This window comes from Podarcis vaucheri, assembly GCF_965113315.1.
Source record: "Podarcis vaucheri genome assembly, chromosome: 10".
Classification (NCBI taxonomy): domain Eukaryota; kingdom Metazoa; phylum Chordata; class Lepidosauria; order Squamata; family Lacertidae; genus Podarcis; species Podarcis vaucheri.
Genome location: NC_138748.1, coordinates 73,383,320 through 73,395,320, shown reverse-complemented (window position 1 = coordinate 73,395,320; position 12,001 = coordinate 73,383,320). Strand labels below are relative to the sequence as shown.

At 49.0% G+C, this 12,001-nt stretch overlaps 1 protein-coding gene across 11 annotated transcripts in view; it reads left to right on the top strand.

Moving 5' to 3' along the window:
• Positions 1-12,001, top strand: part of SHANK3 (SH3 and multiple ankyrin repeat domains 3) — a 455,788-nt gene that overhangs the window by 412,632 nt on the left and 31,155 nt on the right. For all 11 annotated transcript variants that reach the window (XR_014223665.1, XR_014223666.1, XM_082238697.1 and 8 more), the window contains 2 exons: positions 1,297-1,424; positions 3,631-3,724. Coding sequence is in view for 9 of the 11 variants with exons in the window: in XM_082238697.1 (XP_082094823.1) it covers positions 1,297-1,424; positions 3,631-3,724 (222 nt within the window). In the remaining 2 variants the exon portion in view is untranslated. The remainder of the gene's footprint in view (positions 1-1,296; positions 1,425-3,630; positions 3,725-12,001) is intronic.

Here is a 12,001-nt window from a genome sequence, read left to right as displayed (position 1 = left end):
CAGGGGTCCCTTTACCTTTAACAGCTTAATTAACATAACTTAACAGCACCTACTATACTGCTTCACAGCTGTAAAACTAGCTCACGTTATTTGCTCTGGCCCTTAAAGACATACACATCTTGTGGAACAATAATGAAACCTAAAATTTAAAGAAAACATTCAACAGTCGGTTGTCGCTTAGAGAAGCAGCTTAGGGAGACTGTGATTTAGACTGCTGGTTTTCCCTCTGTAGAGTTCCAGGCGCCCTGCAGGGGGAAAGCTGCTCGGGAAACTTCGGAGCGGAAGGGCGTCGCGTAGGGCAGAGGTTCAAGCAACCTCCAGGTGTTGGGGAACTGCAACTTCAACCAGCTGTGCTGGCCGGGACTGATGGGGAGTTGTAGTCCCCCCCCCCAAAAAAAAACCCACCTGTGCATTTTGAGGGCACCAGGTTGGCGAACGCCGCTCTAAAACCAGAGGCAGCCAGCTTTTGGGGAGGGCTGCGCTGATGGAGAAGGCGGCTTCTGTCTGAAGGAGAGCAAAAGGAAGTCCTTTTTCATGCAGCGCGTAGTTATTAAACTGTGGAACTCCCTGCCACTGGAGGCAGGTAAAGGTAAAGGGACCCCTGACCATTAGGTCCAGTCGTGACTGACTCTGGGGTTGCGGCACTCATCTCGCTTTATTGGCCGAGGGAGCCTGCGTTTGTCTGCAGACAGCTTCCGAGTCACATGGCCAGCATGACTAAGCTGCTTCTGGCGAACCAGAGAAGCACAGAAATGCCGTTTACCTTCCTGCCGGAGCGGTACCTATTTATCTACTTGCACTGGGTGCTGTCAAACTGCTAGGTTGGCAAGAGCAGGGACCGAGCAATGGGAGCTCACCCCGTTGCGGGGATTCGAACCGCCAACCTTCTGATTGGCAAGTCCTAGGCTCTGTTTGATCTTCTTGCAGTCCATGAGACTCTCAAGAGTCTCCTCCAGCACCAGAATTCAAAAGCATCAATTCTTCGGCGATCAGCCTTCTTTATGGTCCAGCTCTCACTTCCATGGAACAAGTGCATAGGCAATCTCGTAGACCCAATTGTGGCCCTTTGGGTGCTGATCCTTTCAAGGAGCTGTGGGGTTCCTGTGGTGGTGGGGGCGCTTTTCTCCTACAAGGCGAAGGGAGCGAGGCCTCGCCTGCCACCCAGAAGGCCGCAGGGCTCCCTTGCTGGCATGCAAGCGCACCCTCCCCCTGGCAGCACATCCAGCCCATCTCTGTGTCCAGTTCCTGCTCACAGGAATGCCTGGCTCACAGGGATGCCATGTCTTGACTTTGCAGAGAAGCTGGACGAGATCTTGGCAGCCGCCGAGCCCTCGCTGAGAGCGGACATCGTGGAGGCAGATTCCAGGGCAGCCACTGTGAAGCAGAGACCCACCAGCAGAAGGATCACCCCTGCGGAGATCAGTGTGAGAGATACGGGAGCACAGCGGGCAGGGGGGCAGGGCAGGGGGTGCGGCAAGGAGAGCCACAAACTGGGAAGGATTCCAGGGGTTGCGGGCAGTGGCGTAGCGTGGGTTGTCAGCACCCGGGGCAAGGCAAGTAATTTGCGCCCCCTCTGCCCTAGGGGCAGAGAGCTGCGAGTGCGAGCGCGCCCCCCTCTAGATGTTGCGCCCGGTGCAGCTGGGCCCCCCCTGCACCCCCACGCTACGCCACTGGTTGCGGGGGAGCAGCCTTTTGGGGACAGGAAGCCAGAGAAAGCTAAGGATATGGCCCAACTCACTGGAATGCTTTGCCCTGGTTGACAAGTAAGGAATGGGGGGGGGTGTCTATTTATTTCATGAAATTTATACACCAGACACCCACCCCCTCAAAGAGGTTTACGAAAAGATAAGTCAAGAAAATCAAGGTGGGGAATTGCAACATGCTGAAAATTAAAATACAGTGATACCTCTGGTTGCAAACGGGATCTGTTCCGGAGGCCCTTTCGCAACATGAAAGGAACGCAACCCGCAGCAGCGTGTCTGCGCACGAGCGGGTTGCAATTCACCACTTCTGCACATGTGCGTGATGTCACTTTGCGCATCTGCACATGCACGAGCGGCAAAACCCGGAAGTAACCCTTTCTGGTACTTCTGGGTCACCGCGGGACGTATCCTGAAAGGATGTAACATGAAGCAAACGTAACATGAGATATGACTGTACTAAAACAAGTTAGAATTCACATCGACTTCCTAAGCTTCTGTGCTGTCTAAACAAGAACGTTGGGTTTTTTTTAGCAGGAACCAAAAAGAGTACAGCGAAGGCTCCTGTTTGATATCAATAGGCTGGGAGTTTCAAAGGTGCTGCCACACTAAACAATCAAGTGCTTTGAAATGTGGCATGGGTGTTATGGGGCACCTGCAGTACAGGGGTACCTTGTTTCTCAAACTTAATCCGTTCCGGAAGTCCGCTCCAAAACCAAAGCGTTCCAAAACCAAGGCACACTTTCCCATAGAAAGTAATGTAAAATGGATTAATCTGTTCCAGACTTTTAAAAACAACCCCCAAAACAGCAATTTAAAGTGAATTTTACTATCTAACGAGACCATGGATCCATAAAATGAAAGCAACAGACAATGTACTGCAGTCACACAATCAAGAAATCAGTAGTTGTTTCAGTTCCAAGTTGTCTCAGTACCAAGGCGTTTGAGAACCAAGGTGCCACTGTAGTGCCAATTCCACCAACTGACGCTTTCAAGGTGTTCTTGACAACGTAGATTCAGATAGGGAGCCGTGTTGGTCTGACACAGTCGAAATAAATAAAAAAATTGTCCAGTAGCACTTTAGATACCAACTAAGTTTGTTCTGAGTATAAGCTTTCGTCTGCAAGCTTTCTATCCCATGCTTTTTCCTGTAGGACTAACTGCAGTGTTGACAGTCGTTAACAGCTTTACCATACCCATTGAGTCAATCCCCCATCTCCCACTAACCTACTGAGAAAAACCCCACCCCACCCTCCCACTATATATAAGGGTCTGGTGACTTCTGTTCCAGTGTATCTGAAGACGTGTGCATGCACTCAAAAGCTTATACCCAGAACATACTTAGTTGGTCTCCAAGGTTCTACTGGACAATTTTTTTTATTTCTTTCGACAGCGTAGGCGATGCATCCATTTTTAAAATCGTAAAAGCACTTGTCAAGGTGGAGAGCAGCCTCCCTGCAAAGCCTCGCTGTTCTTTTTCCAGAGCTGGCGGAAACCAAAGTCCCAGGGATTGTGGAATTGTAGAATTGGGAAGCAGCCAGACAGGGCATCTAGCCCAGCCGCCGGCAATGCCAGAATCCCAGCTCACGAATGCCTGAGCATAGCTGTCAACTTCCAGATTTGAAAATAAGGGATCAGCGGCCTCAAAAATAAGGGATCAGGAGCCTCACCTGTCCCGGGGACAGTCTACGGGATATCTAACAATCTGGGATAGCGGCGGGAAACGGCACTGGAATAAGGGAATTTCCGGCAAAAAAAGGGAAGGTTGACAGCTATGTGCCTGAGACCTGGCCATCGAACTGCCAGGCATTCTTGAGCTGGGATTCCTGCATCTCATGGGGGGTGGTGACCTCTTAGGGTTCCTTCCACCTCCACAAAACTATGATGGCCAGGCAGAAGAGTGACCCTTGTCCCCCTCTCTTTTTTCCAGTCTCTCTTTGAGCGGCAAGGGATGGCGGCCCACACTGGTCCAGAGAAACCCCACATTTCCCTGCGCAAAGGAATTCCGCGGACAAAATCTGTAGGTAGGTGTGATGTTTCTACATGACCCCAGACCACGACCCCAGGCTTCTCCCCTGGGTGCCAGGACCGTTGAGCCACAGCTTCCAGGGGCGCAGAGACTCCCGTCTGGCATTCACAAAACAAATGAAATATTGTGGAAATCCCTGAAACGAGAAGTAACCGACTAGAAATATTATCTTATAGAATTAAACTAAATAACAGAAATCAAAAAGTTTAAGGGAAAAATTAGAAAAACCTAGAATTCAGCCAAGCCTTAACGGGATGATGGCTACAAACCTCGTTTCACTGAACTATTCAATTTCCTCAGAAGGAAATAGAGAAATCATAAACCTTAAATGACCAAATTCAAAGAAAGGGGGTAAAACTCCAAAAAGTATTACAATCCTATCTCGACCTAGGTGAAGCAAAGCGCAGTAATAAAGGAATGAGGACTCAAAGGTACAGTTTCTAAAACTGAGTTTACAAAAAAGGTTTGAAAACCTAAATGTCAAGTTTTGGACACAGCCCAGCTTGAAGAAAGCCAAGCAGTAGTAATAAGGAGTTGAGGACTCGGCTGTGAAAACTCTAGTATTGCCTTTACAAAAAGGTTTAAAAGACCTGAATAGCACAAATCCAAAGAAAGGAATACCAGATAAGCTGTTTTAGATTTTAAACAAACTCAGGAACTGAAATGCTCCCATGGTCTAGATGTTATTGCTGATGTTAAAGATTACTAGTCGATTACTTCTCATTTCAGGGATTTTCACAGTATTTCATTTGTTTTGTGTAATTTCTCGGTTCCGCAACTGTCTTTTTTCTACTGACTCCTCTCTGACACTCGGCTGCCCTGCCTCTCAGCTTCTCTTTTAAAAACCAGCATCTTTTTTCCGCCTGGGTCTGAGGAAAGATAGGAATATCAGCTATTAGGGAGGCCTTCTCCATCTCCCCTGCTTTGCCTCCTTGTCTTTAAAGAAGTGCTGGCCCTTTTAAAATTCCAGAAAAGAAACCGTGGTTCATGCACCCGCCATAGCGCTGCCTCTGCGCACTCTTATCTCAGAGGAGGAGCTGCCCCCTGGGATGTGTATCTCGTGTTTGTCATCTGTGCTCCCCGAATGCGCAGCCTTCGGATTCCAACAAGAGCAGGGTAGACAGACGAATACTTTGGCATCTTGGTGGTTTTTTAACGGAGTTGTCCACTCAAAAATCTGCGTGTGCAGAAGGGATGTGTGGCTCAGTGGTGGAGCGCATGGTTTGCATGCAAAATGCCACAGGTTTGATCTTCAGCAGGTGGGGCAGGGACAGACCCCTGTCTAAAACCCCGGAGAGCTGCTGCCAACCCGTGCGGACAGAGCTGGGCTAGATGGGCCAATGGGTTGACTCGGTACAGGGCAGCTTCTCTAGGGTGCTTTTGTGTTTGGGTCCCAGAGGGCAGCTTGCAGCCCCTTTGTTCCCCTCTGGTCTTTGGGGCTCAGCGCAGTGCAGCCAACGTCCAGCTCTACGATTCTGTGTTTCTACGATTTGCTGTCGTGACGGTTCTACGTTTTGCCGTCGTCAGTGTCTCCCTTGCCGTTGCTGTGCGTTAGACCTGTGGGGCCGCAATACGATAAGGGGGACAGAGATGCTGTCAGTCAAGGTAGACATAGCTGATCCAGATGACCAAAGGCCTGACCTGATCTGAGGCAGCTTGTGTCCCGTCGGCTCCCGTTGCCACTGCCTCCACACTCATTGGTCCATGTGGGAATTTGGCTCTGCTGGTGCTTTTGCGCCTTTCCACCCTCCCTGCCGGGACGCGGGTGGCGCTGTGGGTTAAACCACAGAGCCTAGGACTTGCTGATCAGAAGGTCGGCGGTTCAAATCCCCGCGACGGGGTGAGCTCCCCTTGCTCGGTCCCAGCTGCTGCCAACCTAGCAGTTCTAAAGCACACCAATGCGAGTAGATAAATAGGTACCACGGTGGCAGGAAGGTAAACAGTGTTTCCATGTGCTCTGGCACTAGTCACAGTGTCCTGTTGTGCCAGAAGCAGTTTAGTCCTGCTGGCCACATGACCCAGAAAACTGTCTGTGGACAAACACCGGCTCCCTTGGCCTGAAAGCCAGATGAGCACCGCAACCCCATAGTCGCCTTGATTGGACTTAACCGTCCAGGGGTCCTTTACCTTTACCTTCTTCTTTTTTTACCTTGGAGACCTCAGCAGGTGGAAGAACCTTTTGAGGAAGGTTCATCCCCCTGACAAGGAGCCAGCTGGGAGCCAAACCACTCGCCATCCTTCTGCTGTAATAAGAGACTTGGCATCTGGTAGCCGCTCTGTGTGACTGTCGAGGCAAATCTTTTACTGGCTTTTGTAGCGGAGAGCTCCATGCTTTGGTCTGTGGCCTGATGGAGCATATGCGCGGCAAGGGTGTCCCTGCCCAGCCAGTCCTTTGGAAGCCAGGTTTGATTCACTGGCCACAAAACCAGCCCTGCTAACTCACGCAGCTCAGAAGCCTTTGTCTTAGCAGAAATGAAATGGTCTCTTCGGAACGCCTTGGGCAGGAGGGAAACAGTGCCAGCTTAGAGGACCTCTGGCCTTATAACCAGGGCTCAAATGAGAGGTTGTTTTGGGTATGCAATTGGAGTGCAATTATAAGAACAAAGGGAGAGTTGCTAGATTCAAGTTGGTGGCCTCCTGTGGGAGGGAGTTCCACAGTTTAACTAAGTGCTGCATGAAAAAAAAATTCTGTTCTGAATCTTCCTACAATCCGTTTCAGAATATATAGAACAAGCTGGTTTGGCCTGAGTTCACTGTGCTGCAGAATTGAAGCTATTGCTGATTCGAACTGCAAACATTGCAGAGGAAGATTATGAGCAGCCCTGCCCACAGCTGGCAGGAGAAGAGAACAAATGGCTTTCACCCACCTGGTGCCATCCAGATGTTTCAGGCTCCAGATGTCCCATCAGCTCGCACAGCAAGCCTGATATTTGTAAGATGGCTGCACTTGTAGGCCACAGCTGAGAGTCCCGAAGGCCGGAGTTTCTGGCAGCGGCTGATGGGAGCTGTGTCCAGCAACATCTGGATGGGACCAGGTTAATCATAGACTCACTGTAGGGATCTCCAGGGGTCATCTCCCTGTATGCTCCATGGAGGACCTTAAGGTCCATAAATAGCAACACCCTAGAGGTCCCTAAGGAAGTCAGATTAGCCTCAACCAGGGCCAGGGCCTTCTCAGCACTGGCTCCAGCCTGGTGGAACGCTCTGCCTCATGAGACCAGGGAACTGCAGGATCTGATTTCTTTCCGCAGGGCCTGTAAGACAGAGTTGTTCCGCCTGGCCTTCGGCTTGGAATCAACTTGATCTCCTTACCCTCTTCCTTTTTCCTTTCTCCTCCTGTGATGGAACTCCTATTTGGGGACTTCCCTGGCTTTTTTCTGGCCCATGTAGGACCAGTCTGGATAGTTAGCCTTGGTGAAGACTTGACGTTTTCATCCCCCCAAAAGTTTTTGATTGGAGTTTCCATTGAAATGAGGCTGTATTTTAATGTTTTAATGTTGTATTTTAGTCTTGTTTTTAAGTTGTATTTCAACCAATTTGTTTTTATATCGGGTGTTAGCTGCCCTGAGCCCAGTCTTGACTGGGGAGGGTGGGGTATAAATAAAAATTTTTATTATTATTATTATTATTATTATTATTATTATTATTTAGCCCAGTGCCTTGCAATGCAGAAATCTCAGCTAAAGCATCCATGACAGTCCAACCTCTGCTTAAAAACCTCCAAGGAAGGAGAGTCCACCACCTCCCGAATAGCTCTTACTTTCAGAAAGTTAACATACCCAGCTCCTTCAACCATTCCTCATCAGGCTTAGTTTCCACACCCTCAATCATCTTGGTTGCCCTCCTCTGCACATCTTCCAGCTTGTCAACATCCTTCACAAATTGTGTTGTGCAGCACTGGACACAGGATTCCAGGCATGCTCTGACCAAGGCAGAATAAAGTGGTACTATTACTACCCTTGATCTGGGCACCACACTTCTCTTGATGCAGCCTAGAACAACATTCAGCTTTTTCTACGGCTGGTTGCCTCTCGCTGGTCTGTAGCATCCTTGAAGTTAAGGGCCTTGAGAAGCAAATGCCCATCAGATAGTTGGAGAACCCCAAATGGTATTTGGTGGCATTCAGGAGACCCGAGGGATTCTCTGCTCTATCCCCATCCCGCCAGAACTGTGGCTACAGCGCTGCTCCCATTGAGAAAGCGAGGAAGGGCCACCTCATGATGCGAGACATTTCTGGGCTCCTGGAAATGTTCTGGAGGCGCTGATGAATAAATGGCTGTGAGTCACAGCCCAGCATCTCCCGAACTGTTCCTCCTCGGCGTGACGCTGAGGCACACGAATGGGGAAGCAGAGATCCAAGATTGGCTTTCCATAGTGGAACCCTTCCAGGTAGACCCAGAATTAGAATTTTAAAAGGCAATGATTGGCATTACTCTTTTTAAAGGAAGTGGATTCAGAGCAAGCTGCAGCAGGATCTGAGGAGGAAGGCAAAGGAGGAGGGCAGTCATCAGGCTCTGATATTTTTATGCCAGGCTGATGAGCCAAAAGCAAATTACCTGCATCTGAAGAAGGGAGCAGTTGCCACAATAGACGTTGACCTCTGTGGGGCCTGAAGGGGCTCTTTTGCGTTGGCTGTTGCAGACTGTTGTAGCTGCTCTTTTAGAATTAAGTCCTATTTCATATCCTAGAATTGTAGAGTTGGAGGGACCCCGAGGGTCATCTAGTCCAACCCCCTGCAATACAGGGATTTCAGCTAAAGCATCCATGACAGACGTCCATTCAGCCTCTGCTAAAAAATCCTCCATGGAAGGACTATTCTTTTATCTGCCCTCAATTTTCCAACCTTCACCTTGGTTCATTTGATGTCCATGACTTCTAGAGTTAGGAGAGATGGAGAAAAACTCTTCTGTATCCTCTTTCTCCATTCCATGCATGATTTCAGAAACTTCTATCATGTCCCTTCTTACTTGCCTTTGGGATTAGGACAGGGGTCTGCAACCCGCGGCTCCGGAGCTGCATGTGGCTCTTTTACACCTTTGCCGCGGCTCCGGGGCGGATACTAGCGAGGGGAGGAGGCGCATTGTGCGCCCCGACACTCCCCACTGTGGCAGGCGCTATACTGGCTGTGACATCGCATGGGGGCGGTGCGTGCATTAGTCACGCACCGTCCCAACGTCACCTTCCCGCCCGCCCACCCACTACATGGTAAGGGGCATGTACGCTGGTCACTGCATTGAAAGGGGGCATGTACGCTGGTCACTGTTTTGAAGGGGAGTGAAGAACACACACACACAAAAAGGTAACTTGTTAATTTAACGTTTATTTCTATGAGGAGGAGTAATTCTGAGGGGTCAAACAAAGAAATAATAAAAAAGTGACAAAAAACTTATTTTTATAATGACGAGTTTGCGGCTCCCAGTGTTTTTTTTTTCTTCGGAAACGGGTCCAAGTGGTTCTTTTTGTCTTAAAGGTTGCAGACCCCTGGATTAGGACATTGGCAGTTTTCTTTTCACTTCCTCGTATTCTTTTTGTTCTCTTCCTTTGGGCAAGCCTTCCGTGCTTTTATTGAAGGAAGCCTTATAGCCTCTAACAGCATCTTTGACTAAACTCATCAACCATTCCGATGTACCCCTAGCCCTCGCAGTACCTGATCAACGCTGCAATTGAGTCAAACCTCGGTTCGCAAACGCCTCTGTTATTTTATGTTTCGGCTCCCGAACACCGGAAACCTGGAAGTAAACGCTCCGGTTTTCAAACGTTTTTCGGAACCTGAACGTCTGATGCCTCGGTTGTTGAATGTTTCGGAAGTCTGGAACGGATTACACTCGACAACCGAGGTTTGACTGTATTGTGTTTTTGTAAACAACACCCAAGCTTTTGGGAGTGATTTAACCCTCTTGACTTTGCCTTTCAACTTCCCTTTTTACCAACCTCCTCGTTTTGGGGACATTTCCTCTTTTTGAACTGTTGAGAAGAGGGTGTTGTGTTAGACGGACCACTGGCCTCATCCAGCAACCCTCCTTCCTCTTTTTGAGTTATTTACCCAAGTGCTGTCCCTGGAAAAGAAAATAGTGAAGGTGTATAAAAGCGTTGGTCACGGGCTCTTCCTGCCAAGTGAATCGTACCACAGGGCAAGAGAGTAGAACACATAGCCTCTTCCTCTCTGGCGCTGTGATTTCATGAGATCCCTGCGCATCCTCTGACCCACTTTGACTCAGCTCTGCTGGTATTAAAAAGGACTAATTGCCTCCGATTAGCACCCTGCTAGTCACTGGCGCGCTTTTAATGATATGTTGGACAACACAGAGAACAGCCCCGTCGTCAGGCATTGTGAGCCACCACGTCTTCCCTCCAGGGATTCCCAAAGAGTTAATTACGGACAATGGCAACAATCCGCCGGTGATTCACTTCAGAGCCGAGGGCTGGCATTCCCAGATACTCTAGAAATCCGGTTCGACAGAGTCGCAAAACACTCAGGGGGAAGAGGCACGATGGCAAGATTTGTGGAGCAGCAGAATCATAGAACTGTAGAGGGACCCCAGAGCGCATCTAGTCCAGCCCCTTGCTTGCAAACCTTCGAGGAAGGTTTCTGAGGAAGTCTGTTCCACACTTGAAGAGCTCTCACGGCTAGAAGGTTCTTCCTGTTTATGGTGGCCATGTGCCCTCTTTTTCCAGGACACGTCCTCGTTTTCGTGGGAATGTGAAATGAGAATCGTCATAGCAATAAATACCGTATTTTTCATTCTATAAGACGCACTTTTCCCCTCCTAAAAAGTAAGGGGAAATGTGTGTGCGTCTTATGGAGCGAATGCAGGCTGCCAGCTATCCCAGAAGCCAGGACAGCGCTTTCTCTCGCTGTTCTAGCTTCTGGCTCAGCTGCGCAGCGATCCCGCTTGCTGTCCTGGCTTCTGGCTTAGCCTCTTCCGGGCAGGGGGAGCCTTCATCTCGCTGTCCAGGAGAGGCTTCGCGTGGCTATCCCAGAAGCCAGAACAGCAAGAGGCTATCCCAGAAGCCAGATCCCTCTTGCTGTTCTGGCTTCTGGGATTCAGATTTTTTTTTCTTGTTTTCCTCCTCCAAAAACTAGGTGCGTCTTATCGTCTGGTGTGTCCTATAGAGCGAGAAATACGGTAGTTAAAAGTAGAAGTTGGAAAATGTGTCCTCTTTTTTGCTGTTCGAAATATGGCAACCCTAGTTGGAATCTCATTTCTTGTAACTTGAATTCATTGGATCGAGTCCTCCCTTCCAGAGCAGGAGACAACAAGGTTGCTCTATCTTCCATGGAACAGCCCTCAAGATATTGGAAGATGGGTATCCTATCTCCTCTCAGTCTCCCCTTTTCCGGGTTAAACATCCCCAACTCCCTCAACCGTTCCTCATCAGGTGTGGTTTCCAGACCCTTGATCATCCTGGTCACCCTCCTCTGCACAGCCTCTCAATATGGCTGCACATGGATGCATCTCACTTGCTTATGAGGCCATTTTTGACAATAGTAAAAGAGAAGCAGGAGAGTCTTAAGTCAAGTGTGCCATCTTGTCTTTGTCATGCAGTGTGTTAAAACTCAGGTATGCATATGTGCATTGCGTGGCGGGGGTTGGACTAGATGACCCTTAGAAGTCCCTTCCAGCTCTGTGATTGCCTGTGCAAACAGTTAATGCAAGTTTAGTAGAGGGATCGCTCAATTAAGTTTCATGGTGAGAAAAAAGGACCATACAGCAAGGACCATTTCCCAATCTGGTTTTTGCACCTTCTGCAACATGGAAATGTCTCAAAATAAGATTAATAATTATCTTCTGTTGGTATAAGTTCATCGCTCAGCCCGGACATTGAGGTCCAGCTCCGAGGGGCTTCTGTGTTGGGATACTGCCAGGGAGACAAAGTCCATCATGGCCCCAAGCCGTCTGCCGGACGATCCATCGATCTCCCGTAGGCACGCAGTATCAGCAATTAGTGACATGAGTTTCCTGAAATATCTTGCCACATTCCAGAGCTCATGCACACTCTATCAGCAGATAATGCACAGCAAAAGTCGCACTCAGGAGAGCATTATTTACAAGTTTTATTCAGCGTTGATCAGAACAAAGAAAGACATGACTGCCTGCGTCAGTGTCTCCAGCACACACAGAGAAACGAAAGCAAAGACACAACAGAAACATCCTGTGAAAACAGGAAATACGCAGGCTGTGACACAAACATCCTGCTCCCTTTTAAGGTGGAATGGAAATATCCTAACATTCTGGTGGTTCCCTCCCTGTGAGAAGTGAAGCTACAGGGA